Source organism: Eurosta solidaginis, chromosome 2 (genome assembly GCF_040869045.1).
Source record: "Eurosta solidaginis isolate ZX-2024a chromosome 2, ASM4086904v1, whole genome shotgun sequence".
Classification (NCBI taxonomy): domain Eukaryota; kingdom Metazoa; phylum Arthropoda; class Insecta; order Diptera; family Tephritidae; genus Eurosta; species Eurosta solidaginis.
The window spans coordinates 72300322-72323159 of record NC_090320.1 but is presented as its reverse complement, the minus strand read 5'-3'; the positions used below and the strand labels follow the sequence as shown (position 1 = coordinate 72323159).

General features: G+C 42.4%; 2 protein-coding genes across 2 annotated transcripts in view; one reads left to right on the top strand and one right to left on the bottom strand.

Annotated features, from left to right (window-relative positions):
- Positions 1-22838, top strand: part of H2.0 (Homeodomain protein 2.0) — a 220551-nt gene that overhangs the window by 172497 nt on the left and 25216 nt on the right. The gene's annotated exons all lie outside the window — the stretch shown is intronic.
- The window catches only part of LOC137239070 (transcription factor Adf-1-like), a 33408-nt gene continuing 11916 nt past the window's right edge, over positions 1347-22838 (bottom strand). The window contains exons 2-4 of the mRNA XM_067763986.1: positions 2113-2251; positions 1896-2052; positions 1347-1836 (exon numbers count right to left, since the gene is read on the bottom strand). Of these exons, the coding sequence (XP_067620087.1) occupies positions 1347-1836; positions 1896-2052; positions 2113-2251 (786 nt within the window). The remainder of the gene's footprint in view (positions 1837-1895; positions 2053-2112; positions 2252-22838) is intronic.

Below are 22838 nucleotides of genomic sequence, written 5' to 3'. Positions count from 1 at the left end.
ATTTTATCGATTATTTGTTTCTTTTATTTAATTTTATTAATTTTAGAAAAACTTGAATGTATTGTATAACGAAAACTATGTAAACCAATTTCAAAAACGTTTTTAAACAAATTAGAAAATTCAAGAAGTTTTTGAAAATCTTCATAAATTTTTCAATATTTTTTACTTGGTATTTAAAAAAAATTTTGAGTATGGAGTTTTGTAGGTAAATAAATTTTAGTCTAACAAAGTGCAATTTTGAAGTGTCTCAAAAATCAATGCGAATTTTGGCAGACTTCAAATTTGCACTTTGTTAGACTAAAATTCATTAACCTACAAAACTCCATGCTAAAAAATTTTCTAAAATATCCAAGTAAAAAGTTTGAAATTTTATGAAGATTTACAAAAACTTCTTGAATTTTCTAATTTGTTTGAAAACGTTTTTGAAAATGGTTTACATAGTTTTCGTTATACAATATATTCTAGTTTTTTGTAAAATTAAATAAATGAAACAAATAACCGATAAAATGTTGCAATCATTTTTGCTACTACTTTTGTGAACAAAACTGTACATCTATTTATACATACATTTTGTACTTTCATTAGGAACCTCAACTAAACATCCCGTGGCATATTTGGTCGCATTCATATTGACATATTAAATATATGTCACGGGATGTATTCACATTTCATTACAACTTAAAAGGAAATTAAAAAGAAAAATCAGTCAATTTCTTTATAAACTAAAAAGATAGGTTTTGCTATTGCAAAGGTGGAGTTAAAAAGCGTAAAGAGGCAGACATACAAATATGTATAAAATGTGGATATACAAAAACTTCTTACTTACATATATTTGTATGCCTACCTTTTTTGGTAATTGTTTACTTTAGCTCCAAACTGATAAAACACGTCCAGAAATGTTGGGAGAGGTGTCGGGTGATGGGTTTTGACTTCGGTATCAATAATCCAAAGGCGAAAATTAAAAACTTTATTTCAGTCAATAGATATTTTCAAAAACTGTTTAAAATTTTCATGCGGCTGTATTTTTGAAGATTTTGTTGTACACACACACACAATTATGCAGAAATAATTTAGATCGCGTACCCGGCGTTGGATCAGGCTCTCGATTTTGGCTCCACCGGGGGTTATTTGGTTTTTTCTGAACACCTTTTGATAGAAGCAAAATGTATTTTTTTTTTCGCCTTCGTATTGAGCCCGCGGTCAAGGCCCGGCTTCTGACTCCCCTCCCGAAATTTTTGGACGTGTTTTAGTTGTTGTGAGCAAAAGTAAACAATTACCCATTTCTTATCTGCTTTTAGTGCCAGCCTTTCAGTTTTAAAATTAAAATTATAAAAATGGCAATCGCCCTACTGGTTGTCATACAAGTATTCCACAATCTCTGCTTCGTCGTTCTCCTCAATCTGAACTTGGATGACAATCTCAGTGCACCGTTGCATCACCGTCGCCTGATTTTTCTTCTTCAAACTCGATATGACGGAGCACATCATGGAGCCAAATGCACTTATATCGGCACTGTAATTCTCGCGGCGAGCTCTACGCGCACATACATCCCTAAAAGTTGGGACGGTCTCCATTATGGCAGCGTCCAATTCATCACGCAAAACTGCCGTTCGTCTTCGTCCGCGAGACGTTGATGGCTCAGACTGCGGTTGTGGCATCGGAGTCGACTGAGGTAAAGCAGGTTTCGGTGACTGCGCTGGAGGAATAAGAGGGGACTGCGTACTTATAGATAGCAGCTCAGGTAAAGTGGGAGTTGCAGGGCGTGACTCGCAAACGGTGGGTGTACTTTTGCCACCTTCAACACTTCTGTTTATATTTTGAGAGCTATGCCGCATTCTGTTGTAATAGAAAATTTGTTCATAATCAAACATGTTAAGTAATTCCATTATACTTACGGTCGGGGTATAATGTGGGCTCTTAAGAACTGAAGACTCTCTAAGAAAACCCACTGCCTTCCATCACACGCGCCACTTCCTGAAGTGTTTTTACTGCTTCTTATATCCTTACTAAAACGCTCTCGTAAATTCTCCCATCGCCTTACTGCTACTGCCACTATTGGGAATAATCATACATAAGTACGCATATATTATAAGATCATTCATTATTACTTACCATCCACACCTAAATTCTCTGCTGTGTCCTTCCAAGCGGCACTTTTTTTATTTGCGTCCTTAAAATCCGGGTTTGCCTTGTCATAAAGGCATGGGAAATCGCGTACAAATTCAATTAATTTGCAGTCATCCATTATGATCTGCATAAACAATAAACGAAATTAATTTGTCTTTAAAATAAACAAAACAATAGAATTTTTAATTACCAAAACAAAAAAGCGACAAACACAAAAAAATTATATATACATACACAAAATGGCAAACAAAATAGGCGAATGAACAATCAGCTGTTTGTGGATATGGCAGAAAACCAAAATTCAATTGGTTGGCTATGGTATGGTTATGGCGTTATCGTTATGGTATGGCACCATTAATCGATTACATTGATTTCCATAAGGTAGGCACGATCAGCTGTTTTATCTGGTTATGGCTTTATGGTTATAAGTCACCATTAATCGGGCCTTTATCGCGCCTAGCATTTATTTTTTTATTTTAGCAATATTTTAAAATAAGGTACGAATCAAGGCAGCTAATTTATATACATAACTACTCACAATTAAATTATATTAATAATAGATGATTGGTCTGAGTGCTTAGTGTTCCGGGAAACTGTAAAAAAAATTTTGTCTTGAAGTTAGGTTAGGTTAGGTTAGGTTAGGTGGTAACTGCCCTGATAAGGATAGCTCACTTGAACAACACGAAGGTCCGTTGTGATACCACATACACCAAATATAATGGTGACTTAGATCTAGGTACTTAGAGAATCGTTTGGTAGCAACGATAAAGCTCCGAATGATACCGATCTCAACTTTGGATAAATCCTCGGAAGATCCAAGTGAGTCGGCACCAACAATTACTTTCGCCTAGTTCTGGCAAAAGCTGGGCAATCAAGCATAAAGTGATTTGGTGATTCCACCTCATCATCCTCCATACAGCTGCAGCAGGACGGTTTCCAGTATACTGAGACGTACCGCATGGATACCCATGGGACAGGGCCCTGCCAAAACCCCAATGGCCATTGATAGGTGAGCCTTAGTGAACCCAATTATTTCAGCAGACCTCCTGCCATCCACTTTCGGCCAAAAAGATCTTGCTACCCTGCAAGACGTGGTGTCCGCCCAATGTTTGCTGAGCTGACTCGAGGCCAAGCTATGGAGGAGCAATCAACAGGTGGCCAGCGGTATCCCGAAATCCCTACAGCCATCTTCATTCCGGTTCCGTTGTACCGATGCGGGCTAAGAGATCCGCTTGACAGTTATCCAGGATATCACTATAGCCCGGGACCCAGATAATCTTAATTGTAAAATAATTCGATGCAATCACAGGCGAGGTCAGGCACTCCCAGACCACCCTCGATCGCACTTTAGTTGAGCTCAAGGCATTGATAGCCGCTTGGCTATCAGAGTAGATGTTAAATTCCCTAACCGTAATAGCACTGGATAGCATTCCATCCACCGCATCCTTAATCGCAGAAACTTCCGCTTGGAAAACACTGCAGTGATCAGCCAACTTAAACTTGCGGCTTACATTTAGCTCTTGACAAAAGACCCCCCCCCCCCCCCCCCCAACCTTTCCATTCACCTTCGACCCATCCGTGAACAAGTTAACCGGCCCCATGCCCCAGATAATTCCTCTTCTCCACTCCTCTCTCGGTGGAATGACTGGGGTGAAGGTTGTACGGGGAGCAGTTATCGGCATACAATAGTCAGTTCTGTCCGGGATAAAGTCGAAACTGGTAGGAAGGCTAGAATGTCCGCGGTCAGAAAGCCCATATCCCATATCACGAAGCCTGACCAACGACCTTGCCGTGGCCGCCTTACCCGCAATATCTACTGGGTATATGTTCTGGGAGCGCCACTGATACCGATCAGCGCCGTCCGTTGCACGGACATTAACATTTTGGAGGTGCTCGCCGTGTCCAGTGATTTCCACCAGACCAGCACCCCTTATAGCAGAATCGGTTTGACCACCATCTCATAAAGCCAGTGTACTACTCCTGGCGAGAGTCCCCATCTCTTTCCGATAGCCCCTCTGCAGCAGTACAAGGCAATGGCGGCATTCCTGGCCCGATCTTCCACATTGGGTCTCCAGGACAGTTTTTTGTCCAAAACAATGCCTAAATATTTAACCCTATCAGAAAGTACCAACGGTACCCCTTCAATCGAGGGAGTTCTGACATCGGGCATCTCATATCTCCTTGTAAAAAGAACCAATTCCGTTTTTCCCGGGTTGACCGCCAATCTACGTGATTCAGCCCACCTAGCCACAGTATCCAGGTAGCCCTGCAGAACATCACGCAGGGTGCCCAGAAATTTGCTTCTGACTAGGACCCGAGCATTGGCTTCCAGCTCGACAAGGAGCTCGTTGACTACCGCAACCCAGAGGAGAGGAGATAGGACACCCCCTTGTGGCGTGCCCCTGCACACCTTCCTCTTAATTATGCCTCCCCCCCACACACTCCGCTGGGACAATTCGGCCGCATAGGAGTTTGTTAATAAAATCAGCCAGATCCGCTTCGACTCCTAAACCCACCAGAGTTCTTTCGATTTCCCCCGGTAAGACATTGTTAAAAGCCCCCTCGATGTCTAGAAAGGCACCCAGAGCATACTCTTTGTGTTCTAGGGACCCCTCTATTTGCTTTAAAATCTAATGGAGAGCCGTTTCCGTCGATCTGCCCTTGCATTACGCATGCTGTGAAGCCGACAGTAACCCCCGAGGTATCCTTTCCCGTAGGTACAGGTCAATCAACTGCTCAAACGTCTTAAGAAAAAACGACGAGAGACTGATTGGCCTGAAATCCTTAGGTGATACATGAGAGCTTCTGCCGCCCTTCGGAATGAAAATAACCCTAACCGTGTGCCAAGACTTCGGGATATAGTTAAGCCTGTGGCAGTTAGTGGAGATGATGGCCAATCAGCGGCAGGAAATCCCCAAAGACTTTTAAAGTTGCGCAGGAATGATTCCATCCGGGCCCGGAGATTTATAGGGCCTGAACGACCCTATAGCCCAGGTTATTTGACTTTCCCGTATTGGAATGGCAGGCACTTCTGCATGGCCAACGACCGCCGATCCCTGCGCAACTGGGACATCGCGAAAATGATTGTCCAATAAAAGCTTTAGGGACTCCTCGCTACTCATCGACCAGTCCCCACCATCATCTCTCAGATAACCCAGAGGAGCGGGATTCCTAGAGAGTATTTTCTAAGCCTCGCGGCTCGACTTATAGAGCTCCCAGTCCGAGGCGTTACTGGCGTTACTACTCAGCCATGGCTCCTTTGCAAGGACTATATCCACTCCGCCTTTTTCAAGGCAGAGCATCAAATTTGTGGAAGCCGCTTTAGAGTGCTGAAGATTGATTTGACGGATTTCCATCAAAACCGCTCTTCTTCCGCACCCCATCCCTGGCGGATTCGTGTTAGTCGTGTCCATTCTAAAAAGCCCCCCCCCCCCCCCCCCCCCTTAAGGCCGCTGTCCGGAGCCGATTGTGTAGTCGCTCTTCAACGGTCTCGTGGTTATCTATGCTACGCAGGGAGGCCACGCGAGGGTTGACGCAGTACCTTATGAGTAATGCGTTCAGAGCCAGATCGGACGCGAAGCGGGAAAATTTTCAACCGCACCTACACCACCAACTTAACGGCGACGGTCCCGGAACGTACCTTCAGGCCCGCCACGGTTTTGACGGGACGTGGGCAGGTGCAGCATTAGCCTACCAGCCATTTCGGTAGGGTTTCACCCCGACCTACTAAGGTGGCAGAATACCGCACCTACCAGCCCAAAGTCATCAAGTCAAAATTCAATGTCAATAATCAAAAGGCCTAAACAATCCAGTTCGTCACCGTTGTGTACCGACCTTGACTCTTAAAGAGTCCTCCCTCCCCTGAGCTCGGAACAATGACTCAGGGGTGGGGGTTTTATCGAGTTGTCTTCTCTAGATCCACCATTATCAGTAGAAGCAGGGGCATCTCGTGCAGGACGTGATAAATAATCATGCGTGACATTCGTCACTATGGCCGGTATAAGACTGATAACAGTCCCTGATCCAGGGCCTGGAACCACTTATGATATCCAAGCCAACTATCTTAGCCCCCCGTCTTAAAATTGCTTTTGTTTAATCTATTTTATGGACAAAAACAGTCTGGTGGACGATAAAATATTTAAATTGGAAACAACAAATGCAATAAAGTGCAGAGACTTTGTCAACATCAACAGATACGACGACTTTTAATCCAGTTGTATTTGTAAAATTCTCTGAATTCACTCATTCTTCCTCGTTCCTAGAACCTTCGGAGTGGTAGATGAGCAAAAAAAAGTTAAGTGGAAAAAAAGTTCCTTCTATTTCAGAATCCAATCAAGTAAAAGAAAACAATTTGGCAATTGTTGTGTTTAATGCAGATCAAAAGAGAAAGTTTGAAAGATATATGAGTTGTTCTAGGAAGAACAGTTTGTATGATCTTCGGAAGAATTTTTTGATGTGTAATACGTACATAGATCCAACTTATACTTTAAAACAGCAAAACTAAATTGAGTTTTCACCGTTCAATAGGTTTTGGAAGACTTTCCGAACAAAAATAATGTAATAGGTATGCAATAGGTTAGCATTAATTTAAAAAAAGAAAACACCAAAGTTTTGATGACCCCAAATAATGGTGGAATCACCAGATGAAGTAAATAAAAAAAGACAGAAGTTATAAACGGTACGGATGTATTTTCGACGGCCAGAAGAGGCTCAAATTTTCGTCCGATTTTAGTAGGAAAATAAATAGCTGCCTACAAATAACTAACGGGGTTTTCAGCATAACAGTGCTACCTAACGCCAATGCAAAAAGGGATACTAAGGACCATTGTAAGTTTACATTACTGTTAGCATTGAATCAAAATAAAAGAAATTAATTTGGCCACTTAAACTGTGATGAGCAGTAAAATGCAATTAATGCGGTCAAAGTAAACAGACCGAAACTGCAGTTGAAACTTTTACTGAAAACCCGGACAGAATAGGGAGAGGTGTTATCCATACACATAAGTATGTATCACAAATGTACGCCAGTTATTATTTTGAACTTTACTGCCCTTTGCGGCACTTAAATGGGACTTGGGTTCGTCTACTGGTGCCGTTATGATGAAAAGTTTTACAGACCCAGTTGGGAGTGATTGTAATTCTCTCAAATGTGTTTCCACCTCCTGATAAAGCGTACAAAGTTCCAGCTGCTTTTTTGAATTTTCGTTGGAAGTAAAACATATGCCCTTCTAACATGTTATGCAAACTTGAACAGAAGATCTCCCTCAAACACTTGGCAGTTGAATTTATGATGTATTACCAATCTTACCAAGTCAATATTTACCAAAGTATGTCAGGTGCTAGACGGACCCCGCGGCAGTCGGCATAGTATCAGAATGTTCTAGTCCGAAGCGATTCAGAATCAAATATTGCAAATGACAGTCCATAACTGTAACTTTCTTTTAAATCTTAGGGGGCTAATTTTTAAGGCAAAACAGCTATTGTGACTTGGTATATTTATAACACCATTGTTTTACCGAAGTTTTTTCGCAAATAAATTATGATATGACAATTTTGTGTTCTTGTTGTAGGAATGACAAAGACATTCCTCGAAAGTCCTCTGTAGCGCTGTACAGGTGAAATTCCTTGATTGGATATGTTGTGAGTATAAATAGTTTGTTTTTACAAAGACCTGCTTCAATTTTATTTTTCTAACTAATTTAACAGCATGTATATAATGCAAACGTTGACAATATTGTAACGAATATTAGCAACACTAAGGGATACTATCATCTCTAAGCCGATACTAAGCATTCACTCTCACAAAAGCATGCAATCATCGGTCGAAGTATCACTCACATATACACGCGCACATGAGAAGCTATAAACGTGCATCTGTAGTTTATAGCTGGTGAGTTTATAGCAGTAAACAAGTAGTAAATTCTAGAAGGGGAACGCCAAGAAGTATGCGAACAAGGAAACCGAAGAGTATAAAAGTAGCATCAGCTGAGGCATGGAGGATCTTACTTACTTACTTAATTGGCGCTTAACCTTCTAAACGCTTATGGCCATCCAACAAGGCGCGCCAGTCGCTCCTTCGCACCGCCAGCCGGCGCCAATTGGTCACACCAAGGGAGTTTAAATCGTTTTCCATCTGGTCCTTCCAACGGAGTGGGGGCCGCCCTCTACCTCTGCTTCCATAGGCGGGTTCCGATAGAAACACTTTCTTGGGCGGAGCATCATCTTTCATTCGCATAACATGGCCTAGCCAGCGCAGCCGCTGCGTTTTAATTCGCTGGACTATGTTGATGTCTGCGTATAGCTCGTACAGCTCATCATTAAATCTTCTTCGGTACTCGCCATCGCCAACGCGTAAAGGTCCATAAATCTTTTGAAGAACTTTTCTTTCGAACACTCCCAAAGCCGCTTCATCTGCTGTTGTCATGGTCCATGCTTCTGCCCCATATAGCAGAACGGGTACGATAAGTGACTTGTAGAGTATGACTTTCGTTCGCCGAGAGAGGACTTTACTTTTCAATTGCCTACCTAGTCCAAAGTAGCATTTATTGGCAAGATTGATTCTTCGCTGGATTTCAGTGCTGATGTTGTTGCTAGTGTTGATGCTGGTTCCCAAATAAACGAAGTCTTTTACTATTTCGAAATTATGGCTGCCAACAGTAGCGTGGTTGCCAAGGCGCATATGCGCTGAATCTTTGCTCGATGACAGCAGGTACTTCGTTTTGTCCTCATTCACCATCAAACCCATCTTTACCGCTTCTTTTTCCAGTTTGGAGTAAGCAGAGCTAACAGCGCGGGTGTTTAGGCCGATGATATCAATGTCATCATCATATGCCAGTAATTGCACGCTTTTATAGTATATTGTTCCAGTGCGGTTAAGTTCTGCAGCTAGTAGAATTTTCTCCAGCATCAAATTAAAGAAATCGCACGATAGGGGGTCACCCTGTCTGAAACCTCGTTTAGTTTCGAACGGCTCGGAGAGGTCCTTCCCAATTCTGACTGAGCTGATGGTGTTGCTTAACGTCATTTTGCACAGCCGTATAAGTTTTGCGGGGAAACCAAATTCAGACATAGCGGCATATAGGCAGCTTTTCGTACTATCGAAGGCGGCTTTAAAGTCGACGAAGAGGTGATGTGTGTCGATTCTCTTTTCACGGGTTTTTTCCAAGATATGGCGCATTGTGAAAATCTGGTCGATGGCAGATTTACCAGGTCTGAAGCCGCATTGATAAGGTCCAATCAGCCGGTTCACGGTGGGCTTCAATCTTTCGCACAATACACTTGAAAGGACCTTATATGCGATATTAAGAAGGCTGATTCCAAGAAAGTTGGTGCTCTTTGCAGTATCCCCCTTCTTGTGGACTGGGCAAAGAACACTTAGATTCCAACCGTCGGGCATGCACTCGTCCGCCCATATTTTGCTAAGAAGCTGCTGCATGCGCCTTACCAACTCCTCGCCGCCGTACTTGAATAGCTTCGCAGGCAACCCATCAGCGCCCACGGCCTTGTTGTTTTTCAATCTGGTTATTGCTATTCTAACTTCGTCATAATCGGGCGGGGGACATATATTCCATCATCATCGATTGCGGGATCGGGTTCTTCATCTCTGCGCGGTGAATTGCTGCCTCCATTTAGGAGAGCAGAGAAGTATTCCCTCCATAATCTAAGCACTCTCCGGACATCAGTTACAAGGTCTCCGTTTTCATTCCTACAGGAGTTTGCCCCGGTCTTAAAACCTTCCGTCTGTCGCCGTATTTTTTAGTAGAATTTTCGGGCGTTATTCCTGGTGGCTAGCAGCTCAAGCTCCTCGCACTCATGCCTTCCTGCTTCTGCTTTTTTCTTCCTGAAAAGGCGTCTCGCTTCCCTTTTAAACTCACGATAGCGTTCACACACTCCTCTTGTCGCGCTCGCTTTTAACGTAGCCCTGTAGGCAGCGTCTTTTCTTTCGGTTGCAACGAGGCATTCTTCATCGTACCAGTTGTTTTTTGGCTGCCGGTAACCAATTTTTTCCTCGGCGGTAGTACGAAGTGCTTTGGAGATATGCTCCCACTGCTCCTGTATTCCTTCAGGATGAGTTGTGCTCTCAGAGAGCAGGTGTGGGAGTCGAGTTGCGAAATCATTGGCAGTCTGTTGTGATTGAAGCTTTTCGACGTCTAGCTTTCCTTGTGTTTTTTGTTCCTTGGTTTTAGCTGCGTTGAGGCGGGTATTTTGGCTGCAACGTGATAATGGTCCGAGTCGATGTTAGGTCCTCGGATCGTGCGCACATCTAAAACACTGGAGGCATGCCGTCCGTCTATCACATCGTGATCGATCTGATTGCGAGTATTTCGATCAGGCGACAGCCATGTAGCTTGATGTATCTTTTTATGCATGAACCTCGTGCTGGATATGACCATGTTTCGAGCACCGGCAAAGTCAAGCAGCCTCAGTCCGTTAAGAGAAGTTTCATTGTGTAGGCTGAATTTTCCGACTGTAGGGCCAAAAACACCTTCTTTGACCACCCTGGCGTTAAAGTCGCCAAGCACGACTTTTATATCATGACGGGGGCAGCGTTCGTATGTGCGTTCTAATTGTTCATAAAAAGTGTCTTTCACCTCATCGTCTTTCTCCTCTGTCGGCGCATGGGCGCAGATGAATGATATATTAAAAAATTGTGCTTTTATTCGGATAGCGGCGAGACGCTCGTCCACAGGCGTGAACGCCAGTACTTGGCGACAAAGTCTCTCTCCCACCACGAATCCGACGCCGAAACTGCGCTTATTCGTATGGCCACTCCAATAGATGTCACAATTTTTGATTTCTTTCTTCCTTACTTCGTCCAACGCATTTCTTGGATGGCGGTGATGTCAGATTTTGCTTTGACGAGGACATCAACCAGCCGGGCATCTGCACCAATCCCATTCAGGGAGCGGGCGTTCCAGGTGCAAGCCCTCAATTCATTGTCCTTCAAACGTTTGCCATGGTCGTCATCAATAGAGAGTGTATTTATCCGAGCGGGGGTGTAAATATTACTTGCACGTTTATATAGCGCGCCGCTTGCTCCAAGACAGACGCCCGCTTGCAGCCGCACCTAGGGGTGTACAGACGCTGCCGATGAGATCTCCCACGGATAGCCCTTAAACCGATTATGTCAGAGTGGCCTAGCCAGGTTGTCGCCTTCTCACATTAGCTCACCGCTAAACGTCCGTTTAGCGGCTACCCAGAGGATACTTGGCCGCAAGCGACCGGCAGTAGTGAGCTGCTTGAACCGCATGCAAAAGAATCGCTCCGGCCATTCCTAGGTGAACGGCGGTCAGAAGCTTTCCCCACTTTCGTGGACTTCTACACACGGCTCCACCCTTCCGGCATGGAGGATCACTTTGTTTTAAACACGCTATCAGTTGAGAAGTGAAGTTTAATTGTGAAGTACTTTCAAAGCAGTCTAATAAAGACCACTTTGTAATACAGAATATTGAGTGTTTTATTCAACAGTTTAGCGATACGAACGTAAGCAGAAGGTTTCAAATAAGAGGAATTTCCCTAAATTCGTAACAATATGAATGTTCTAATTTGGCACGGCCTTACTTTTGAAAGCCAACACCAAATTGTAAATCTATGTAATTAAATCCACAAAGGGTCCATCGAAATTCCTATTAGGTGAAAAAAGTACTAAAAGTAGCATATTTCACCCAATGCTAAAAACCAAAAGTTTTTCGGGACAACATTGGTGAAAATTTTTCCGATAGCAGTGACAAAACAAAGAAGAATTTAGAGCAAGATATTTGACGGCTTACTTCACCTGATTATTACACCATGATCTCGAATATTTCAAAGCAAAACAGTCTTATAAAAAGAAAACGTAATGGCAACATACTCGAAATATATCACATTATTGTTGAATGGCTTTAGTTGCGTGAAAGTTGTAGAAGTATTCAATAAGAATACCTCCACGCAACACTTTAGCAAAATGCTTCCAAATTATTTATTTTACGAGTATGAGGTGTGATGGGATATAATCAATCAATCGCCTATGAGCGCAAACCGGTATAATAATAATTATGGTTTAGCTGATGATCAGTCGTGACCATTGTTTACAGAAATCACAAAAATGTACAAATAAACAGATAAACCATTATTGAATTAAAGCAAAACAGTTTAATTGGCTTTAACGAAAGCTTCATAGGCAAATTTTACCAATTGTATTGATGAGAGTAACATTTGTAAATAAATATAAGATTAGAATATTAATACTGTGACGAATATTAGCAACACTATACTCTATCATCTCTAAGCCGATACTAAGCATTCACTTGTATCTACATAAACAAATCAATCATTATGTCCACACATATATACATACAGCAGCGGAGAGATACTCACAAAAGTATGCAAGCATCAGCAAAGTAGTTCTCACACATCCACATGCATATTTCTGAGATAATCACAAAAGTATGCAATCTTCAGCGAACTAGTAAATTCTAGAAGGAGAAACGCCTAGAAATATGCCAACGAGGAAAGCGAATAGTATAAAAGCAGCACCAGCTGAGGCATGACGAATCAGTTTGATTTAAGCAAGCTATTGGTTGTGAAGTATCAGTGTTATTGTGAAGTACTTTAATAAAGGCCATTTTGCATTATTGAATATTAGAGTTATTTATTCAACAGTTTAGCGATACGAACGCTAGTAGAAGGTGTAAAATAAGCGGAGTTTCACTAAGTTCGTTACAATTGGTGTCAGAAGAGGAATTGTTGAATAAATTCCGAAGATTGCGAATACAACTTGGACATGGTAAAGTTAAGTGAATTAAGGATCCAGCAACTGAAAAAGGAGTTGGAGAACCGTGGATTTAATACAGCCGGCAATAAGATCGAACTTCAAGCACGGCTACGAAAGGTATTGGAGTTGGAAGGAATTAATGTGGGCGAGTATGTCTTTTATCCTGATGAGGAAGAGCCAGCGACTAAAATGGAGGAGAAGATAGAGACTCCGAATCCATTGGCAAGTGTTGACACTAACGCGATACTAGCAGTGTTGAAGCAAAAGTCGTCACAAATATCAACCGAAATGGAAGAACAGAAGACGCATTGCAGTAATATCGACACAGATTACATCTAAGATGGAGACACAGTTAGAAGAACAGGAGACATATATGGCTGAGCAGTTGAAAGCACAAGAATCCCGCATATCCTCGCAACTGTCAGAACAGGAAGCAAGGGTATCATCAAAACTGGAAGCGCAGGATGGAAAAATCGCTCAATTTCAGGCAGAGGAGGTTTTCCAAAGAATATCTGGTGCTGGTCTGAAACTAAGTCCCAAAAAGTGTTCTCTGTTCAAGAAGCAAATTAGTTACTTGGGTCATAAAGTAACGACGGACGGCATCTGCACCGCGAATGAAAAGATAAAAGCAGTGAAGGATTGGCCAAGACCAGAGAATCTGCATGAATTGAGAAGCCTTCTTGGGCTATGCACATATTACCGGCGAGTTGTACCAAATTTTGCCAGCGTAGCCCATAGCCTCCACGAGCTACCAAGATAAAATAAAGCTTTTGAATGAAAGAAAGAGCAAGAAGTAGCTTTCCAAACATTGAAGGAGCGTTTGTGCACTGCCCAAAGTTGGCATATCCGATTCCAGGCGCAGCGTTTATTCTAGATACAGATGCGAGCGGATATGCTATAGGAGGCGTTTTGTCACAACTGATTGATGGAGGATGAATGGAGGAGAAGATAGAGACTCCGAATCCATTGGCAAGTGTTGACACTAACGCGATACTAGCAGTGTTGAAGCAAATGTCGTCACAAATATCAACCGAAATGGAAGAACAGAAGACGCATTGCAGTAATATCGACACAGATTACATCTAAGATGGAGACACAGTTAGAAGAACAGGAGACATATATGGCTGAGCAGTTGAAAGCACAAGAATCTCGCATAACCTCGCAACTGTCAGAACAGGAAGCAAGGGTATCATCAAAACTGGAAGCGCAGGATGGAAAAATCGCTCAATTTCAGGCAGAGGAGGTTTTCCAAAGAATATCTGGTGCTGGTCTGAAACTAAGTCCCAAAAAGTGTTCTCTGTTCAAGAAGCAAATTAGTTACTTGGGTCATAAAGTAACGACGGACGGCATCTGCACCGCGAATGAAAAGATAAAAGCAGTGAAGGATTGGCCAAGACCAGAGAATCTGCATGAATTGAGAAGCTTTCTTGGGCTATGCACATATTACCGGCGAGTTGTATCAAATTTTGCCAGCGTAGCCCATAGCCTCCACGAGCTAACAAGAAAAAATAAAGCTTTTGAATGAAAGAAAGAGCAAGAAGTAGCTTTCCAAACATTGAAGGAGCGTTTATGCACTGCCCAAAGTTGGCATATCCGATTCCAGGCGCAGCGTTTATTCTAGATACAGATGCGAGCGGATATGCTATAGGAGGCGTTTTGTCACAACTGATTGATGGACAGGAGAAGGTGGTTGCATATTACAGCCATTCAATTGGTAAACCAGAGAGCAACTATTGCGTTACACGGAGAGAGCTGTTGGCATTGGTAGAGTGCGTTAAACATTTTCACAAGTACCTCTACGGGCAGCGATTCCGCGTCAGGACAGATCACGCAGCGTTAAAATGGCTCTTGCAGTTCCGTAATCCAGAAGGACAATTGGCACGATGGATCGAGCGACTACAAAGCTATGACTTTTCCATTGAGCATTGAAAAGGTAGTACCCATGAAAATGCTGATGCAATGTCACGAAGCCCATGTAGTTTGGAATGCAAGCACTGTTCAAAGGCCGAGGCTAAAGAATACATTATAGATGTCCGGCTAATGACTATAACATGTACGGATGAATGGGACAAGAACAATTAAGGAAGTGTCAGCTAGAAGATACTAATCTGTCACATGTTATGCAAGGGCTCGAACGAAACGAAAGACCAAATAGAGAGGAGATGTCAGCAGAGAGTCCCATTGCGAAGTCATATTGGGCATAGTGGAACAGTTTAGAATTGATATCCGGTTGCTTGCATCGAATATGGGAGAGTGAGGATGGTCAATGCAAGAAGAAACTGATAGTTGTTCCCAGAAAGAGGATTCCTGACGTGCTCAGCGAGCTGCATAATGGTCCAAGCGGAGGTCATCTTGGAATCACGAAGACGCTCGAGGAGATTAAACAGAGATTCTATTGGGTTGGTTGCCGTTATTCGGGCACTGAGTGGATTGAGAACTGCGAGGTTTGCAGCAGAGCGAAAGGGCCCAAAACCCGAAGTCATGGCCAGATGAAGCAATATAACTCAGGTGCGCCATTTGAGAGGATCGCTATGGATGTCGCAGGTCCATTTCATACTAGCAACTGCGGAAACAAATATGTACTGGTGGCTATGGATTATTTCAGCAAATGGCCAGAGGTATATCCAATCCCAAATCAAGAAGCGGTTACATTCTGACCAAGGCAGGAATTTCGAATAAGCTGTGTTCCAGGAAATAAATAATTGGGCATTCGAAAAACACGGACAACTGCATTGCATCCTCACTCCGATGGTATGGTGGAACGATTCAATAAACATTGGAGGAGCACTTAAGGAAAGTAGTGGACAAGTTCCATAAAGAGTGGGATACCCGCATACCACTATTCTTGATGGCTTACCGATTAGCAGCGCATGAGACAACAGGCCAAACCCCTGCAAAAGTAATTTTTGGCAATGACCTTCGACTGCCATCTGATTTGAAGTTTGGGATAGAGACCGATGCGGAGAGAAATGTCAAGAAATCAACTGGTGTTTTGGAAGAAGAGCTGAGAGAAATACACGATCTGATAAGACAACGAACAAAGATTATGAGTGACAAGATGAAAGCCAAATACGATAAAGCAATTAACTCGGAAGGTTTTCAGGAAGGATATTTGGTGCTGTTATACAACCCACAACGGAAAAAAGTTTGTCCCCGAAATTGCAGTGTAACTGGGAAGGCCTATACAAAGTTGAAAAACGAAACAACGATGTAGTTTACCGCATACAAACCATTGGTAAACCACGAACCAAAATGAAAGTGTTTAATCTGGAAAGGCTGGAGGCGTTTAGATCAGGAAATTTGTCTGATCGGGACGATCAGACTTAGGTGGAGGGCAGTGTGACTAATATTAGCAACACTAGGGGATACTATCATCTCTAAGCCGATACTAAGCAGTCACTTGTATCTACATAAACAAATCAATCATTATGTCTACACATATATACATACAGCAGCGGAGAGATACTCACAAAAGTATGCAATCATCAGCAAAGTAGTTCTCACACATACACATGCATATTTCTGAGATACTCACAAAAGTATGCAATCTTCAGCGAACTAGTAAATTCTAGAAGGAGAAACGCCTAGAAATATGCCAACGAGGAAAACGAATAGTATAAAAGCAGCACCAGGTGAGGCATGAGCAAACAGTTTGATTTAAGGAAGCTATTGGTTGTGAAGTATCAGTGTTATTGTGAAGTACTTTAATAAAGGTCATTTTGCATTATTGAGTATTAGAGTTATTTATTCAGCAGTTTAGCGATACGAACGTTAGTAGAAGGTTGCAAATAAGCGGAGTTTCACTAAATTCGTTACAATACAGTGATCATGAGGAGTTTCTTTTATCATCTTGAACCCAGACTTTCACTACTAGTTTAAACTATATTTCACCCATTTAATATATGTGCCTATTGGCTGACATTATTTTTAGTTGTTTAAAGTTACTCCCAAATAAACAGTTTCGACTTTGTATCAGTCCAGCAAGTCAGTAAAGTCAGTAGAAGCAAGTGCAGGAAGACAAACAAATTTTGGTAACACTATGGACACATTCACCCTATGTGAGAGATCATTATTGACCGGCTAGTTCAACCTAACCTCGTATCAGTCTACAGTAACGTGGCTACCAAGGCGCAGGTGCGTATATATCTACACCTCCCCCCCCCCCCCCCCCCCCCATGTTATATTGTTGTTGTTGTGGCAGTGCTTCGCCCCATCCAATAGGTGCGACCGATCAAAAATTGTCATCACTATCCTCTAACGGGAGTCCAAGGAAACTTGCTGTTTCTGCAGGGGTGGACCATAATGAGAGGGGTATTAGAGGCGTCGGTTCCACATTACAATTAAAGAGATGGTTGGTGTCATGTGGGGACACATTGTAAGCAGGGCATACATTTTGTATGTCAGGGTTGATTCTGGATAGGTAAGAGTTTAACCTGTTACAGTATCCAAATCGAAGTTGAGCTAGAGTGACTCGCGTTTCCCTGGGGAGTGTGCGTTCCTCTTCCGCAAGTTTAGGGTATTGTTCTTTGAGTACAGGATTCACCGGGCATAAAGGTCCGACGCCTGTTTGTGGAGTTCACTGAGGACCTGCTTGTGTTTTTTTGCTTCATATGGCTGAGTTCTCAGGTGCCGTATTTCATCATAATGCTTATGGAGATGACTCCTTAAGTCCCTGGGCGGTGTTGGCTCATAAATCAGATATCTATTGGGATGCCCAGGTTTCTGGGTATCCAACAGGAACTGTTTGGTTAGCATCTCATTTCTCTCCGTGATGAGGAGTATTCTCGCCTCACTATGTAGATGGTGTTCTGGGGACATAAGAAAATAGCCCGTGGCGGTTCTGATACCAGTATTTTGGCAGGCCTGTAGCTTCTTCCAGTGAGTAGTTTTTAGGCTTGGTGACCATATAGGGAACACGTAGCATGCAATCGGCTGGCCAATTGCTTTGTAAGTGGTAATGAGCGTTTCTTTGTCTTTTCTCCAAGTACTGCCAGCAAGAGATTTGAGGATTTTATTACGGCTCTGGATTTTGGGTACAATTGCGGCTGCATGCTCACTAAAATGTAGATCCTGATCAAACGTCACACCCAAGATTTTGGGGTGTAGCACAGGCGGTAGTGTAGTGCCATCGACGTGGATGATCAAAATGGTCGACATTTGGACCGTCCATGCTGTAAATAAGGTCGCGGAGGATTTAGTCGGTGTTAATGCCAGGTTTCGCGAGGCGAAAAAACTGGAGAGATCGGGGAGGAAGCCGTTTATTCTGTTGCAAAGCTCATCGATCTGTGGGCCTGGGACTGTGGCCATTATTGTACAGTCATGGCGTAGGAAACGATAGTAACTCCTTCTGGTGGCGAAGGTAGCTTTGAAATGTAGAAGTTAAACAAAAGTGGGGATACGGCACCACCCTGTGGCACCCCTTGTTTAATTCTTCTTGGTTTTGATGCTTCGTTTCTAAATTGAACCGATGCCTTCCGACCACCCAGATAATTTGCGGTCCACCTTTTAAGACATGGGGGAAGGGTAGACCCTTCCAGGTCTTGCAGTAACGTACCATGGTTGACCATATCAAAAGCTTCTGATAGGTCTAGCGCAACGAGTACTGTTCTATCGTGGGGGTTTTGATTTAAACCGCAATTTATCTGGGTGATAATAGCATTTAGCGCGGTGGTGGTGCTATGAAGTTTTCTAAAGCAATGCTGATAACAGGCTAGCTGCAAATTTGCTTTGAAGCCCCCATGTTATCTAATCCTCTTTTACTGCAGGACTCACTTGCTTCGTCCTTTTATGCAATATCATCTGCATACGTCAGTAAATGTAATATATTTCGAATAGATAATATGCAGTTGTGCGGCTTAGTTCTGCTGCTAGAATCATCCTCTCCATTATCAGGTTTATGGAATTGCATAATCAAATCGTAAAAGGCCAGGAAAGATCCTTCCAAATCTTGATGGAACTATGGGTGTTACTTAGGTCAATTGGCAATTTCATTAATTTAAACTGTAAATAAGTGCCTAATATTTTTAATAATGACGGTACAAATAACAACATGTTTTTTTTTACACGCGTATACGTTTACGTTTGCGCGTAAAACAAAAACGCTAATCCCCGCTCAGATAATGCTGAGGAGACCCATCTAGCGGCAGTGGTTAAATAACTAGCTACAGAACAGGGTGTACCTAAAATCGAAGACACAAACCTCTGCTGGCCATAATGCATAACATATAGCTGAATCGGTTGCGATGAATAGTGGATACACACAATTTTTAGAGGTGTTACATAGAATTAGTGTTGAGGTGAAACATAAAGTGCGGATGCATGTAATTGAGTATATTTGAGTATATTATTCAGTTCCGGTTCGTCGGAACTTTCGAGTTTTGTCAATATTTTATTCGTCATCCTCTTTGAACTACTCGTTTGTTTTTATACCCGGAACGATCCCGGAAACGGTATCAAACGAAATGTGTTTCACTCCGAATTTCAAGAGAGTAATTTTTAAGTAGGGTTGGCACTTAGGTTTGCCACCTCACCTTATTATAATCAGCTGCGCAGAGCTCACAAAGTATATTAATTTTTTTCGCATAACGGTACCCCGTAATGGCATAAATAAATCAAGATAGATATAACCTTCTATATATGAAAATGATCTGAGTGAAAAAGGAAATACATTTAGCCATGTCCGTCCGACCGCCCGTCCGTCTGTCCGTAAACACGATAACTTGAGTAAATTTTAATGTAGGTATCTTAATGAATAATGAGTTCCTGGGCACTCATCTCAGATCGCTATTTAAAATGAAAGAAATCGGACTATAACCATGCCCAATTTTTCGATATCGAAAACTTCGAAAAACTGAAAAAGTGCGATAGTTCATTACCAAAGACGGCTAAAGCGATGAAACTTGGTACGTCGTTTGACCTTATGACGCAGAACAGAAAATTAGTAAAATTTTTAACAATTGGCGTGGCACCGCCCACTTTTAAAAGAAGGTACTACTTTAAAAGTTTTGCAAGCTGTTATTTAGCAGTCGTTGAAGATATCATTATGAAATTTGGCAGGAACGTTACTCCTATTACTAAATGTGTTCTAAATAAAAATTAGCAAATTCCGATGACGAACACGCCCATTTAAAAACAAATTTTTTTTAAGTCAAATTTTAACAAAAAATTTAATATCTTTACAATATATAAGTAAATTATATCAACATTCAACTCCAGTAATGATACGGTGCAACGAAATATAAAAATAAAAAAAAATTTCAAAATAGGCGTGGCTCCGCCCTTTTTATTTAATTTGTCTAGAATATTTTTAATGCCATAAGTCGAACAAAAATCTACCAATCTACTACTACTACTTACTACTTGTGAAATTTGGTAAGGGCATAGCTTCTATGACGATAACTGTTTTCTGTGAAAATGAGCGAAATCGGTTGAAGCCACGCTCAGTTTTTATACACAGTCGACCGTCTGTCCTTGCGCTCTGCCGTTAGCACGATACCTTGAGCAAAAATCGATATATCGTTACTAAACTCAGTTCACGTACTTATCTGAACTCACTTTAGCTTGGTATTAAAAGTGGGCGAAATCCGACTATGACCACGCCAACTTTTTCGGTATCGAAAATTTCGAAAAATTAAAAAAATGCCATAATTATATACCAAATATGAAAAAAGGGATGAAACATGGTTACATGTCGGTTACACCAGAACTTAGCCCTCCTTACTTGTTATTTATAGCCGTGTTGTTTTTACATATACAGACGTTTACGCTTTATATGGACTGCTAAGCGTCAAACTTTAAATACACCTCTGAAATTGCTGCGTTAAGTCTAAGTCATTTCCTGACCGTTAACCGCGAAGCAGAGGCTTTCAATAGAAACTCCTACCAGATTTGCAAAACCAACAAAATTTGCCTCTTGATCGGTTACCATTTGGCAAGGGTGAAGTCCAATACTCTGGAGCTGACCTATTATTTCGAAAATATATTTTCTTAAAACATCTCCTACGCATGATTTGTTCACAAAAAAATAAGCTAAAGGATGAGTCCAAGAATCTCCACCGATACCTTGCACAAGAACAGCTAGCACGCTTGAAGCTACTCTAGAGGTGCGATTTTCGTCGCGCTAATCCTCCAGCCCTATAATTAAATCCCTATTTCTTTCGTATTGGACAAATACTTTTAAGGACATTTCATCAAAAGATATGGAAACATATCTTTGTGCATCTGTGAAGCCACGACTTCTTAGCTCCAGAGCTTTTATGCTGCTGTAGTTGCAGCCAGGGTTACGTGGCCAATTTTGAACAAAGTGTTCAAGTGTTTTTCTGGATGGCCACGTTAATAAGGGATTTTAATACCTATAGGCTATAGGGGCAATAAATTTAACTGCAAGAGCTAGCGTTTGCAGTTCCCTATCAAATCGATGCCCATGCGTGTTGCGCTGGGTATTTTTGAGGCAATTCCTCACACATAGTGCTAGATGTGGAGGTAACATGCTGCGTAGCTCTTCGACTTGACTTCCCTGCCTTGCTTCAGTCAAATCTGGAATGACCTGATCTGATCTGGAATTTAAGACCTTCTCTTCTAAACTTAATATTTTTTTCTTAGCTGCCCCAGCTCCTCATCTTTTTCCCTCAAAACTTCCTGGCATTTTCTTTTCCTTGGAGTTCCATCAGTGAGGTAATTATCTCTTTGAGTTTGTCTACTATTAGCCCATGTTGCAATGAGATAACTATCTAAAGAAGAGTTTAACTCAACAGGCGGTTGATGGGTCTCCTCCTCCCTTTCTGCCTCAATAGACAAATTGCCTATTGGTTCAAAGTCTACACTTAAAACTATCAAACAACCAGCTGTACTCTCCAAATCTTTTTTCCCTTCAACTATTACTTTAGGCTCTACAATTTTTAAACTGGTGTCATGCAAAGCTGATTTAATTAACAGGCGCCCTTTCTCATTCGTTGAGAAAAATGCTTTTGGCAAGCAAAGATGCATTTGGGGTCGGGCCAGAAATGTTGGGGTTTCTTTGCAGCCATTCACTCCGCCTAGTTAAAGCAAAACAAAATACCAAGCATTAGCTATAGCCAACCCCCTAATCCAGGGTGTTATGCGGACCGTGCCTATTGGACGATTTGCAGCCAGGGGATAAATTCGGCTGTATTCGAACGGAGCCTTCCCGATACCGGGCCATCTCGGGAAGTATTTATGGCCTTACCGCAGTAAGGGGCGCTGCTGTGGCGGACGGTTCTTTCCCCGTATATAATACTGGACCGCTGAGCCCGCCTTGTCGGGCAGGTGGTCGTACGACCAAGATGAACAACTCATTACCTGAATGTAATAAGGAGGATGTAAAGAGGAGGACTGAGTCGCAATCCAAGGACGACAAATACGAATTAAGCGATGCGTCGGACTCGGGGAGCGAGAGTAGTGCTGATTCAATGAACTCCGTGTTGGAGAAGCACACAAATGAAAACGGAGTAGAAGAGTGGAGAAGGGTACGAAGCAGAGGAAGTAAAAGAGCTCTCTCGCAGTACCGTGCAGCACTAAGAATTGTACAACGCTTGGGAGCAGTGGTCGACCCAACAGAAGTGGAGATCGAGCGCTTGGAATGGGCCCATGAAGCGGTAGAAGTAGGTCGAAGGCAGTTCAAAAGGTTTTCTGCGAGAAACCCTCGGTTCTGCAACCGGTACGAGGAGGAAGAAGCGTCGAATGGCAGAATGAAGAGGCAACGTTCGGCAGAAGGCGACAAGCCTGCTTTTAAGAGGCAGAAAGGACCCAGTCCTAGAGCCTCCGGGCAGGGCAATCGCATAGACAAGACAAGTAGACCCAAAGCTGTAAGACAGATGGGCCCCAATAGCGAATAGCAACTACTTCGAATGCTGCGAGTCAGAGGAAGTTCCAACTACGGAAGTAGGAGATAAGCCAAAGGGAGATAACGCTAAGACTCCGGCTTTCTCGGATGTCCTAA